Source organism: Musa acuminata, chromosome BXJ2-10 (assembly GCF_036884655.1).
Source record: "Musa acuminata AAA Group cultivar baxijiao chromosome BXJ2-10, Cavendish_Baxijiao_AAA, whole genome shotgun sequence".
Classification (NCBI taxonomy): domain Eukaryota; kingdom Viridiplantae; phylum Streptophyta; class Magnoliopsida; order Zingiberales; family Musaceae; genus Musa; species Musa acuminata.
In genome coordinates, this window is record NC_088347.1 from 26,443,129 (window position 1) to 26,455,183 (window position 12,055).

Genomic DNA, 12,055 nt, shown 5'->3' on the forward strand with positions numbered 1-12,055 from the left:
TCAACTTTTTGGTGTTTTCCAGCTTGATATTCTATTGTCGAGATTGTGAATCTATTTCTGTACTCGAATTTAAGTAGATTTGATTGATGCATTCAGCTAAATGAAGAATTTTTGTGGATTTCAGTAGGTAATTTTACTCTGTTTATGATCTATTATATGCACTTCTAATCACCCTTTTGACAGAAAGATGGCATGTCTTTTGATTCTTCCAACTTTTCTGCATGTCTGTAACTAATTTCATGGTTGTCTATCTTACTGGGACTGAATCTTACATTTTGACTGACCTTTGAATCTTACATTTCGACTAACCTCCAATCATTGATCACAAATCACAATCTTTAAGATAATCTTTAACATTCTTGTTGTCTGTGTTCATTCTTGTTAACGTGTTCTTCCATTAGAAGAACTCGTTCTGAGACAGTGTTGGCTATCAGACATTTAAATGAATTAGATAAAACCTAATTGACCATATATCACCACCATAGTTGATCTAGTAAACTGTCTGAGATAGATCATGCAGATCTCAAGATAAATCGAAAATTTTCTTACAGAAGATTAGAGCATAAGCTCCTTAAATGTTATTATAACTACAAAGAAAGATTCCTTTCATTGGTTTAACGAAACCCAGCCCTCAGATCACTGTAATGTCGCTGAAATGCTGGATTCATGCATGCAAATATTGATTGCTTTTTAAGTTTTGTACCGAAAAGGAAGGACCTCAGTGGTATTCTGGCCTTACTTGAGAAGTGCTTCAAGGGTTGAGTATGGCTGCTTCTGGATCCAGACCATTCAGGATGCACATGAAGTTTGGTTAATTCTCTCTCAACTTCAGCTTGAAGATGCTTTGCATGACCTACTCCTACCTGCAGCTCATTAGCGACTTTGTTGTTCTCCTGTTGCATGTTGAGAACCTCTCCCTGAAACTTTGCAGCCTGGTAGGGAGTAAATTGGAGATCTTCACATTGTGTTCCTGCCTTTACAGCCCCAGCGATCTCCTCCTGTATGCCGCAAAGCGATGAGAATCTGCTTTGCAGTTCACCTCTTAACAATGTGCTTCCTTCCAGCCATACTTGAAGTTCACTCTTCAATGCTCTGAGCTGTGCAACAGTAGATGCAGACTCTGGTTGTGGAACCTGATCACTGTTGCTTCCTTCTTGGCTTATACTACTAGCCTTCATCTTCTCAACACTCATTTGTAGGTCTTCAAATTTGGTTTGGAGTTCTTGTATGTGATGCAATGATGCACTGAACCCTAGCCAGAACTGTAAGTTATCCTCAAGTAGTTCGTCTATATCTCTTCTGAACCTTTCTTCAATGGGTGAAGTGCCTTTTGGTTCACCAATTTGCTGCAAATTGCTGTCTTCTGCAAGGGGACTTCGTGTGTCTGCAACACCACCTCTTGTAACCTGAGAACACTCAGGGTTTGGTTCCTCTAGGATGAATGTGGGGAAGCAGGACATGCTTTCAGGTTTATGGTGACCGTTCCGACAATCTTCGATTCCAAATGGGGCATCTACCTTCCCATCTGAACTAGTCTTTGAAGAACCCAGCTGTAGTTTTAGTAAGCGAATCTCCTCATCTTTCACAGAATTGGCATTCTTCAATTCCCTTACCAGTGTCGTCATCTCACGAAGACAATCTTCAGTTTCCTTCTCCGCTTTGGAGAGCTTTTTCTTTGTTTCTTTGTAGCTTCGGAGGATTGACGTGTACTCAGCTAACAAAATCTTTTCTCTACCTTCTAAAGTGTTCAGAAGTAATTGTTGCAAGTCGAGAGAATCCTCTTTCTCTCCAAGTTGAGTTTCTTGGTTAGTACCTGTGTGAATGCTAACATGTGCTTGCGATGACTCTTGTACCGCGGACTCAGTTCCCTTGTTTAGGTCCTCAGTGTTTGTGGAATTGCTACTGATGTCAGGGCCTGCAGCCAACTGCGAGTGATCATCATTGATAGAATGAACATGAATCTCATCAACTATTTCATGGATTTCAGTTACTTCTTTAACTTCACATTCTGTCACTTCATTGCAATAGGAGGAAATGTCATCCTCCATGGATCCACTGGCAGCATGAGCATCATTTTGGTGTGAAGGGACCTGCAGCTTTTCAGAAATATCCCTGAAGCTATTGTAGGTTTCACGAAAATTCTGAAGTAGAATAATTTCTTCTTCTTGGATATTTTTCTGAAGAGGTTCTACTCTATTTAGCTCTGCTTCAGCTTGCTTCAACTTGTTTGTCAATTCATTTGAGTCATCAATCAGAATCATCTTCTCCTCTTCCAAGCTCTGCAGATACTTCTCAAGCTCATTGTTTTCTGAACTCAGTCTACTAATCTGCGCAGTTTGTGTTGACATTGTGAGTTCCAAACTGGTTATTCTGTTAACAAGCTCATCAATTTTTTCTGCAATTTCCTCTACAGAAATATCAGGATTCTTTTCAAGATATTCTTTAACCTTCTCACACAGTGACTGCAACTCTATCCGATCGGTTAAATCGCAAGTCTCCTTCTCCACATTTACTGTGATGGAGTTTCTCTCTGGATTTTCATCAGAATCCCCTGTAAGAGTCTGAAATCGACCTAACCTGCCATTAAAATCCTTCAACTTCTTTTTAGCAGCCTTAATTCTTTCCGACTCTAACTTCGCTTGCTCCATTGATTTGTTTTGCTGTTCATGCAAACTGACTATTGCGTCCTCGGAGGATTTGAGGGCTGTTGCTGTCATCAAGGCCCGGGCTTCGTTATCTTCGATAACTGCACTGGTGCTGAACTCATCTTGCAAGCAGCAAACCTCCTCTTGCATCTCAGTTATCTTCTTCTCAATCTCCCAATATTTTGCTATTCCACCCTCATAGGAGCTTTTGATGAACTCTTTCTCAGTCTGCAGAACTAGGATTGTTTTCTGAAGCTTACTTATCTCTTCTTGTGCCTTGTCCTTGTTCAATGGAGTATCACTCCTTTGCTGCATCTTCTTTAGGGATGATTGGCTTTCTCTTCTTTTGTTCATTAAGCCATCTACTGTTGGCTTATGAACTTTTCTGGGATCAATGGGAGTGATTGCTTTCGGAAAATTCTCATCCTCTTCCTCTAGCATGGCATACTGGACTTGATCGGGAAAAGCAGTTGCTATGGTGTGGTTGGCCTTGTGCAACTCTCCTGAAATGTGGTCATATCTTTCAGCCAGTGCTCTGTATGCCCTGTAGGCTTCTTCAACAAAGCTTACCAACTCTGGTCTCCTTTTGAAGTACATCTCTGCCCTCCTAGCGAAGGAATCAGCATCTTCTTCAATTAACTTAAGCATGGTTTTTACTCTCTCATCCATCTCTGCATTTAAAGTATCAAATATGTCATATCAGAAAGATCAATCATGGCTTGTGAGTTCCACAACCAAATATACTTTCATAACATGCCTCTTGTAATCATCACTATAGAAGGATTTGTGAAGAAATATCTATTATCCACAAGTATCATCTAGCTACAATGTTCATTAGATACTAGCATACAATGTTCAGAAATAAAGGTCAAAAGATCAGAATATCCCATATAAATTTCAATCAGGAAGAAACATTATGATCTTTTTATAGAAATCCTGAACACCAGTGTGATCAATCATTTCACAACCTCCTTTTTAATTTCAGCAGTTAAATAAGGGTGAAATATTACTTCATTGACTTGATATATTAGGACTTTTTCTTCACCATTAAGACAGTAGAACAACAACTCTCCTTTATTCTTCAATTTGTTCGTTTGAGCCATAAAACTTATATACAATCTTAGGTACATCCTACAGAAAAGCTCTCCTTCATAATGGAAACCAGAGGACAAACTCAAAAGAAAACCATCAATTTCGATATGACCGGAAAAAAAAAGCTGCCTTTTTTTGTCATGGATCTGAAGCTAGCAAAACATCTACAAGCAACATCATACTTTGAGGATAGTCACAGAGTTTTCCATGGCTGATGTGAAACTAATGGTACATCTGGAATTTATTTGAATCGGAAGATAGAGGATCTCAACTTGTTCTACAGATAGCCCTTTCATTTAGCGTTGTCTGAGAAACTTAGTCATCAGCTTGACTCATCACTGTTCAGAAATTTAGATGACATCTGCAAACTTTCTGACATCTCTAACGATTCTTATCCATTGCAAACTGTTGACAACCAGTGCTTCACAATTGCAAAGCTCTGTGTTCGAGACATCAATTAGATTCTTTGCGATGTTTCATCAAACAACTTGCAATCACTCTCTTTTAGGAAATCAACCTACAACAGAAGATTACTCAACCATGCATGACAAAAGACGGATATTTTAGTCGAAGAGGAGACAAGACCTTGGAGGTTGTTGTCGAGCCATTTCGACTGCTTCGTCCGGATGTGGCTCGCCCACCACCACGAGTACGCATTGGTCGCAGCTCTCCGCAACATCTTCAGCTCCCTGGCTCTCCACCTCTCTCTTCTTTCTCTCCCCCCTCCTGTTAAATCGGGATGTTGTTGATGACAATGGATCAAAGGACGTGCATGAACAAGGGACAGACTCAAGGGAAGAAGACGAGGGTGTGTGTTTGGAGAAAAAGAGGGGCTGTGGGAGGATTAGAGAAGCCATCATTCCACATAGCCGCGCTGGCTTTTGGAGATGAAAAAGAAATGGGATCGGAGGAGATCGTTGAGGTGCAACGCACGTCGGGAGCAGTATCGAGATTTCCCTGCATGCGGCGCACGTAGAGTTTTGGTGCACGCAAACTGCTTTCTTGGAATATTCTATGGGTATGTTGAAGTGGCCGGCCCATGATTTCATGTGGGCCGTCGGCCGAGCCGTAACAGTTGACATATTTGATCTATTTGTTATTCCGGCCCGGTTTATTCGGTCCGTTAGACCCAAAAAGACCGCAATTATTGTGCTAGCTTCGCAGCTAATCCCGCCCTTTCACGGCGTCATCCGTCCCTCGATCGAACGGTAGACACATCGCCACCGCTGAAAACGAACGGCGGAGGACGATGGGCATCTACATCTATATATACACATGTATACCCCCAAAAATGTTAGAAGAGGAGCCCTAAGCGTGGTTTCGATTTCGCAGTGTTTGGGTTGTCGAGCCGCTCTCCGACTTTGAAGGTAACAACTTCTCCCTCTTCCGCCCGTCTTATTTGCTTCTGTTGTTCCGTGGTAAATCTGTCTCTTGAAGCCTTAAAGATTTTTCTCTTCTACATGATTGCGATTCTTGCAATCTTGATCGGTGTAAGTCTTGGTTTTTTTCTTGCCCTAAAAAGGGCTAGAAGGAGAGAAGACTGATTTTTTTAGTGTTTTTTTCTTCGATCCGAAGGTAATTTCTTCTCTCTCTTGCGCCCCCGATCTTATTTTCTTCTGTTGTTCCGTGGTAAATCTCTCTATTCTATCCTCTTAGTCGAGGATATAGATTTTTCTCTTTAATTCGACCGCGATTCTTGGAATCTGATCGTTGTAAGTCTTGGTTTTTCTTGCCCTAAAAATGGCGAGGGCACATGGATAGTTTGGTAGTTTGGTTTCTCCGATCCGAAGGCAACGTCTTTTCTCTCTGGCGCCCCCGATTTTGTCTTCTGTTGTTTCGTGGTAGAATTCTCTCTTGGTATCCTCTCGTTGGAGGATATAGATGTTTCTCTTCCAATCGAACGGTGTTCCCGGAATCTTGATCGGGACAAGTCTTGGTTTTTCATGCCCTAAAAAGTGCGGAAAGACAGATGGTTCGTTTTGTAGTTTCATTGCTCCGATCTGAAGGTAAAAGCCTCTCTCTCTCTCTCTCTCGTGCGCTCCTGAACTTATTTTCTTCTGTTGTTCCAAGGTAAATCTCTCTATTGGTATCCTCTTAGTTTAAGATTTAGATGTTTCCCTTTTAGTCGATCGTGATTCATGGAATCTTGATAAGTCTTGGTTTTTTGTTACCTTAAGAAGAGCGAGAACGACATAATGGTTGGTTTTGTAGTCTCATTTTTCTGACCCGAAGGTAACGGTCTCTCTCTCTTGCCTTCCCGAGCTTATTTTCTTCTATTGTTCCTGGTAAATCTCTCTATTCGTAATCCTTAGTCGAGGATGTAGATGTTTCTCTTACTCGATCGTGATTCTTGCAATCTTGATCGTAAGTCTTGGTATTACTTTCCCTAAAATAGGCGAGATGGTTTGTTTTTAGTTTCTTTATTTGTTGTAGATTACATGAGTTTGATTGTAGAATTGCTTTATGTCATATCTAAAAAGGCTATAAAGAAAGGTGATTGATTGTTGAAGGTATAAAGGTGTATCTTTTAGCCGATCCCTGAACTTTATCCTTATCTTGAGGGAATCTTGATTGGTGTAAGTCTTGTTTCTTGATTGAGGTAACGGGAGGAGCGGAACTGTTGAATTTCTAGACTATTCCTTTTTGTCAAAGATTCACCCATGTGGATTTGATAGGTTGTGATGCCCGTCTCATATTTGAGCAGAGCGAGGAAAAATGGTTGGTTCTTTTGGATTATTTTTTGAGGGTTGAAGTTTAGATCATCCTAAAATGGTGAGAAATGAAGATGGTTGGTTTTGTTGATGTGCCTGCTGAATACTTAGTAACTCTCATAAAAGATTCTCGTAGATGGAGTCATCGAAGCTAGTATCCCTTTAATTTCTTCATCACTTGGTCAATTTTGACAACTGTATTACTCAAAATAACAATTATATTACCTGTGGCATGGGTGGACTTGAGCCTTAAGGTACCATGAAGCATTTGGATTTCGTAAATAAAAATCTTTCAGATAATGTTTAGTGGTTATTTGAAACTACTCCTATAGGGAAGATGCTGAGTGGTCATACTTGAGCAGCTATTGAACTTGTTTTCAACACTTCTGAGGTAAATAATTGTTATTTTGAGTAATACAGTTGTCAAAATTGACCAAGTGACGAAGAAATTGAAGGGATACTAGCTTCCATGACTCCATCTACGAGAATCTTTTATGAGAGTTACTAAGTATTCAGCAGGCATCCCTTTAATTTCTTCATCACTTGGTCAATTTTATCAACTGTATTACTCGAAATAACAATTATACTTAAGCAGCTATTGAACTTGTTTTCAACACTTCTTAGGTCAATAAAGCTAGCATCCCTTTAATTTCTTCATCACTTGGTCAATTTTGTCAACTGTATTACTCGAAATAGCAATTATATTACCTGTGGCATGGGTGGACTTGGGTCTTAAGGTACCATGAAGCATTTGGTTTTTGTAAATAAAAATCTTTCAGATAATGTTGAGAAGTTATTTGAAACTATTCCTATAAGGAAGATACTGAGTCGTCATACTTGAGCAGGTAGAGTACTTGTTTTCAACGCTTCTTAGGTCAATAAAGCTTGAAAAAATGATTAGATAAGAAGCTTCTGAGTGACTAGTCTCTCACATAAGGTCATGTATGTATATCACTGGTTTGTGTAGCATAACATGTGACAAGCTTGCAGCTTAGGATTGACTTTAAGCGTTGATGATTTGAGGAAAACTCTAGATATTGTTGAAACAATCATATCTTGGCAATGGTTAGTTGTAAATCCTCATTCTTTGATGATATGTTTCAGTGCATTATTTTATCCATATAAAATAATGTAATTAGATTATGAACGAAGGTCATATAAAAGGTGAATGTAAGTGGTTGAATTTGGGTCTGTCGTTGTAAAAAAAGGTAATGTCAAACAAATGGAGACAAATTTTTAAAACTATATCCTAATGTTTTGTCAGAAATGTTATATGATACCAATCATGGGGCGATGATCATAATTGTGGTTTTGCATTTTCTGGAACATGTTGGTGTGAGGTAAATATGATACTGTATCATAGTGTTCTGCACTAGCATGTGTTTATTCATGTGTTAACACAAAACCATGACGATACTGGTGGTAGGATGCTTTACCAACTATTATTTTCATTTACTTGTGATTTGTGATCATATATTGTTTACATAATTTTGCTGAGATTTTCTGCTTTGCGTTCTTTATATTTGTCTTTTGGTCTTATGAGATGACATGTTGGTCATTTTACTTGTGGCAGTACAAAGATGCCTCGCTATGTCTTTTGGTCTTATGAGATGACATGTTGGCCATTTTACTTGTGGCAGTACAAAGATGCCTCGCTATGATGACCGCCATGGTAACACACGTTTGTACGTTGGTCGAATATCATATCGAACCCGTTCCCGTGATCTTGAAGACCTTTTCAGCAGATATGGAAGGTAATATATCCAAGATGAAAATTTTAATTGACCATAAAAGGATAATTATTATTTGTGATGTGGTAAAGCACATAGGAGGTGACTAGTATTCAGATGTTCTACTTGTCATGGGCTTAATATATATTCACTCTTTTGTTTCCCTGTGTTTAAAAATGCCTGAAAGCTGATGCCTTTACAATTATCATGGCTTTTGGCATCATAAAACATCTTGCATCTACCAAAAATACGCACGGTCCAAACTTTCATTCTGTCATGAAACTATTTGAATTCTGTTCTTTGTTGGTTCTGGATTTCTTTTTGTTTGCAGCTTAGAATGTTTCAGATTGGTTAGTGGGTGGCTTGTTAAGGTGTGGTGAGCTAGGCAGCCTAAATTCTTATTCTAGTGTCTTTTTTAAAACACTGAACCGACCCAGCCTCATGTGTGTTTTAACTTGAATGATCTTGTTGAAGGTTTTTGGGTTTTTTGCCCGACTTGGAGGTCTTTGGTGGGAGGGGTGCCCTTGGTGGATTTGATGGCTATCCTTCCAAGTATATAGGAGACTTTGGCGATTCTTTCTCTAGTGCCATAGCGTGTTTTTCTGGAAATCACATTACCGAGTGGTGTTTAGTTCATCTTCTGAGGGCTGAAGTAACATACCATTTGGTATTTAAGTCCTGATGGCCTTACTCTTTCTGGCAACCATTTATGCAGAGTACGAAATGTGGATATGAAGCGTGACTTCGCCTTTGTTGTATGTACAACTCAACTACCCTTCTTAAAGTTTTAACTACTTTAGTTGTGTTGATGGTCTCATGAAGTATTTTATGTTTGTTAGTCATTCCTAACTAGATTGTTCAAATGAGTCCACCTTGTATTTGTCCTTGCTTGTCATATTGCAGGAATTCAGTGATCCTCGAGATGCTGATGATGCTAGACACAGTCTAGATGGAAGGGAGTTTGATGGAAGTCGTATTATAGTGGAATTTGCAAGGGGGGTAAGAAGTAAATGATTTATAACTGTAATCTATATGTTTAGTATGCTTGGTCTTCAGTGTCATGGGTAATATTGTCATCATAACATTTTCTTGAACTTCCACTTCAGTTCATGCTAATGTAAACTCTAAAACCTTCAATTATTGATGCAGGGTCCTCGTGGACCTGGAGGTTCTCGTGACCATGCAGGAAGAGGACCTCCTCCTGGTTCTGGCCGCTGCTTCAATTGTGGAATTGATGGGCACTGGGCTCGTGACTGCAAAGCAGGAGACTGGAAAAACAGGTGTTATCGCTGTGGAGAGGGAGGTCATGTAGAAAGAAATTGCCAGAATAGTCCTAGAAATCTGAGGTCATGGAGTGTATTTCATTATCATCATGATCGAGATATCTTGCATGCTTTCATCTGGTTCACAAATAATTGACACTTGTTAGCATTTCAGACGTGGGCGAAGTTATTCACGATCACCTTCTCGCCGTGGTAGGAGCAGGAGTCGAAGCTATAGCAGAAGCCGCAGTTACAGGTAAACGATATGGATTGTAGGTTAATCAAATTGGTGTTCTACCTAAAATTTAAAGAACTATAATAGACTGTTGCATTTATTTATATGGCAGCTTCTGTGTTTTCATATTTATTTTGAAATCACATGACCCAAGTATAGTGATTAAGATGCAATTTTTTTACCTTGTTGCTATTGAAATAGACATTGAGGTGCTTTCTTTACGCCTATTGATTGTATTATGTGTATTGCCACTTCCATAGGTGTCCTGATTTCTTGGTAGATAGTTCACTTGCTTAATTTGGATTCGTTTTTTAGTGTCTACTTACCTATATAATTATATTACTATTCAATGGATCAATTATTTTTTTTGTTTTCTTTTTCTTTTGGGGGGCAGCATATCATAGCATGAATATATAATTTTATATATTTTTGTGGGAGGTGCTTTGTATTTTTTTGGAGCTTATCTCATGGTGCTTTGTGAGCTTAATTTATATTTCCTCTAAGCAACACTAGAGCAACATATGAAAAGAATATATTAACTAGTCTTCTACATGTCACAATATTGTATCAGTGCAAAAACTCAACATCAGTTCATTCAGATCAGTGGGATTGGAGCTAGCTAAGACTCATAAATTTTTATTGTAACTAGCTAAGACAATTACTATTGTAACTTGTGACAATTACAATTACTATTGTATCTTTTTGGTGGTTTGTGTTGATTATTTTCTACAACAAGTTCTCGTATCCTAATTCACCTTGATTAAAAGTTTGCTCCTTGTTACATTTGTTATGTTGCTTATGTGCCATAGTATTAGTGTGTACCTTTTTGGTGGTTTGTGTTGATTATTTTCTACAATAAGTTCTCATATCTAGTTCAACTTGATTAGAAGTTTCTCCTTATTACATTTGTTATGTTGCTTATGTGCCATAGTATTTATGAGAATTAAACCTCGTATTTTCAGCCGTTCGAGATCTCCTGGCAGAGATGGACGAGGTGTAGACCGTGAGAATGGTTGGAGATCAAGGAGTCCGCAATACAGCAGGAGCCCGAGGAAGAGTCCACCTTTAAAGGAGAGGAAACACAGCCCCTCTCCTGATGTTAGCAGGAGCCCAAAGGGCAGGATGAGCCCTCCACTAAAAGAGGAAGCCGAGCGCAATGGGTCTGACTATGATCAGAGCCCTCGGAGGGGAAACAGCAGGAGTCACAGCAGGAGTCCCATGAGCCAAGAGAGGGAGAGTCCTCGGAGCAGGAGGTACAGAAGCCCTCCACCAAAGGAGGAAGCTGAGGTCAATATTGCCGACTATGATCAAAGCCCGCGGAGAGGAAACAGCAGGAGTCCTATGAACCAAGAGAGGGAGAGTCCTCGGAGGGGAAACAGCAGGAGTCACAGTAGGAGTCCTATGAGCCAAGAGAGGGAGAGGGAGAGTCCCCGGAGCAGGAGGTATGAGAGCCCGGCTGCTAATGGGGGAAGCCCTAGCCCCAGGGACTCCGCCGGTGACAACAAACGTTATGCTTCACCCAGGGGCAGCGAGTCTCCTCCAAGCTGACTTGGGTTTCTAGCGGTTGCGTGGAACCCTGGTTTTTTATTACCATTGCTGCTGATCCCACTGAAACTTAGTTACAATTGTGGGTTGTTTAATATCGTCTGAGACTTGGGAGATGCTTATTTATTATGAGGTTGCTTAGTTTGTGATATCCACAGGGGACCATAACTTTTCTTGTTAAAAGGAGACCTGGAACTTGTTGCCGCAGATCCTTTTACCAGGTTGCTTAATCGATCCTCTAGCAGGTAATGATGGTTTCTGCCGTTCATTTATTCCTTGTTCTGTGCATCCTGTTGGGTTATGTATAGACTCGGGGGATGCTTAAACAATTTCAATCAGCTTAAATCCTGTTCGCCTAATTCGATTGAGTTTAGGTGTACAGTCACACCTTGAACCAATTTGATCGAGTAAAATAATTACATCAGAACAATGAGATTTGAAATACTTATCAAGAGTCGATTCCAACCTTCCACGAAATAAACACACAGTGCTCCACGGAATCGTGTGCTCTGTGTTGTTTGTACTGTGATCGAGTTCTGTAGTACCACACTATTCTTCTTATCCGAAAATATAAGAAACACGTCGCTCTCAGCTTTACCGCCAATTTCAACGCATTACAAGGAAAAGAAATCTGGGAAGTTTCCCGCTGCTTTCCGTAGTCGAGATGAGATGGACACCCATCCCTTCCCCGGGGCCCACCACGCAGCTTGTCACCGCGGAGACGACTTGGGGGCCCGGAATCCGGGGACGGGTGTCGTAACATGGACGTCTGCCAGCGCGTCTACCGAACCTTAAGCCGGTAAACCACGTTATGCTTCACCCCACCATGTGCAGG

General features: G+C 40.2%; 2 protein-coding genes across 4 annotated transcripts; one reads left to right on the forward strand and one right to left on the reverse strand.

Annotated features, from left to right (window-relative positions):
* Window positions 1-481: 481 nt before the first annotated feature.
* LOC135624777 (protein NETWORKED 2D-like) lies at window positions 482-4,698 on the reverse strand. The gene is made up of 2 exons (XM_065128715.1): window positions 4,323-4,698; window positions 482-3,316 (listed from the first exon to the last, which is right to left on the reverse strand). The coding sequence occupies exons 1-2, from the start codon at window positions 4,414-4,416 to the stop codon at window positions 615-617; spliced, it is 2,796 nt and encodes a 931-aa protein (XP_064984787.1). The 5' UTR covers window positions 4,417-4,698; the 3' UTR covers window positions 482-614.
* A 249-nt stretch (window positions 4,699-4,947) lies between these two features.
* On the forward strand, window positions 4,948-11,427 carry LOC135624780 (serine/arginine-rich splicing factor RS2Z32-like). 3 transcript variants are annotated; one of them, XM_065128717.1, is made up of 7 exons: window positions 4,948-5,104; window positions 8,089-8,202; window positions 8,894-8,933; window positions 9,082-9,177; window positions 9,328-9,524; window positions 9,616-9,696; window positions 10,638-11,427. In XM_065128717.1, exons 2-7 carry the CDS (start codon window positions 8,096-8,098, stop codon window positions 11,221-11,223), a joined length of 1,107 nt encoding a protein of 368 aa, XP_064984789.1. In that variant the 5' UTR covers window positions 4,948-5,104; window positions 8,089-8,095; the 3' UTR covers window positions 11,224-11,427. The 3 variants fall into 3 exon arrangements, with proteins under 3 accessions (XP_064984789.1, XP_064984790.1, XP_064984791.1); XM_065128718.1 differs by having other exon boundaries at window positions 4,964-5,104; window positions 8,022-8,202; XM_065128719.1 differs by lacking the exon at window positions 4,948-5,104 and having other exon boundaries at window positions 8,653-8,933.
* The last annotated feature ends 628 nt before the right edge of the window (window positions 11,428-12,055 follow it).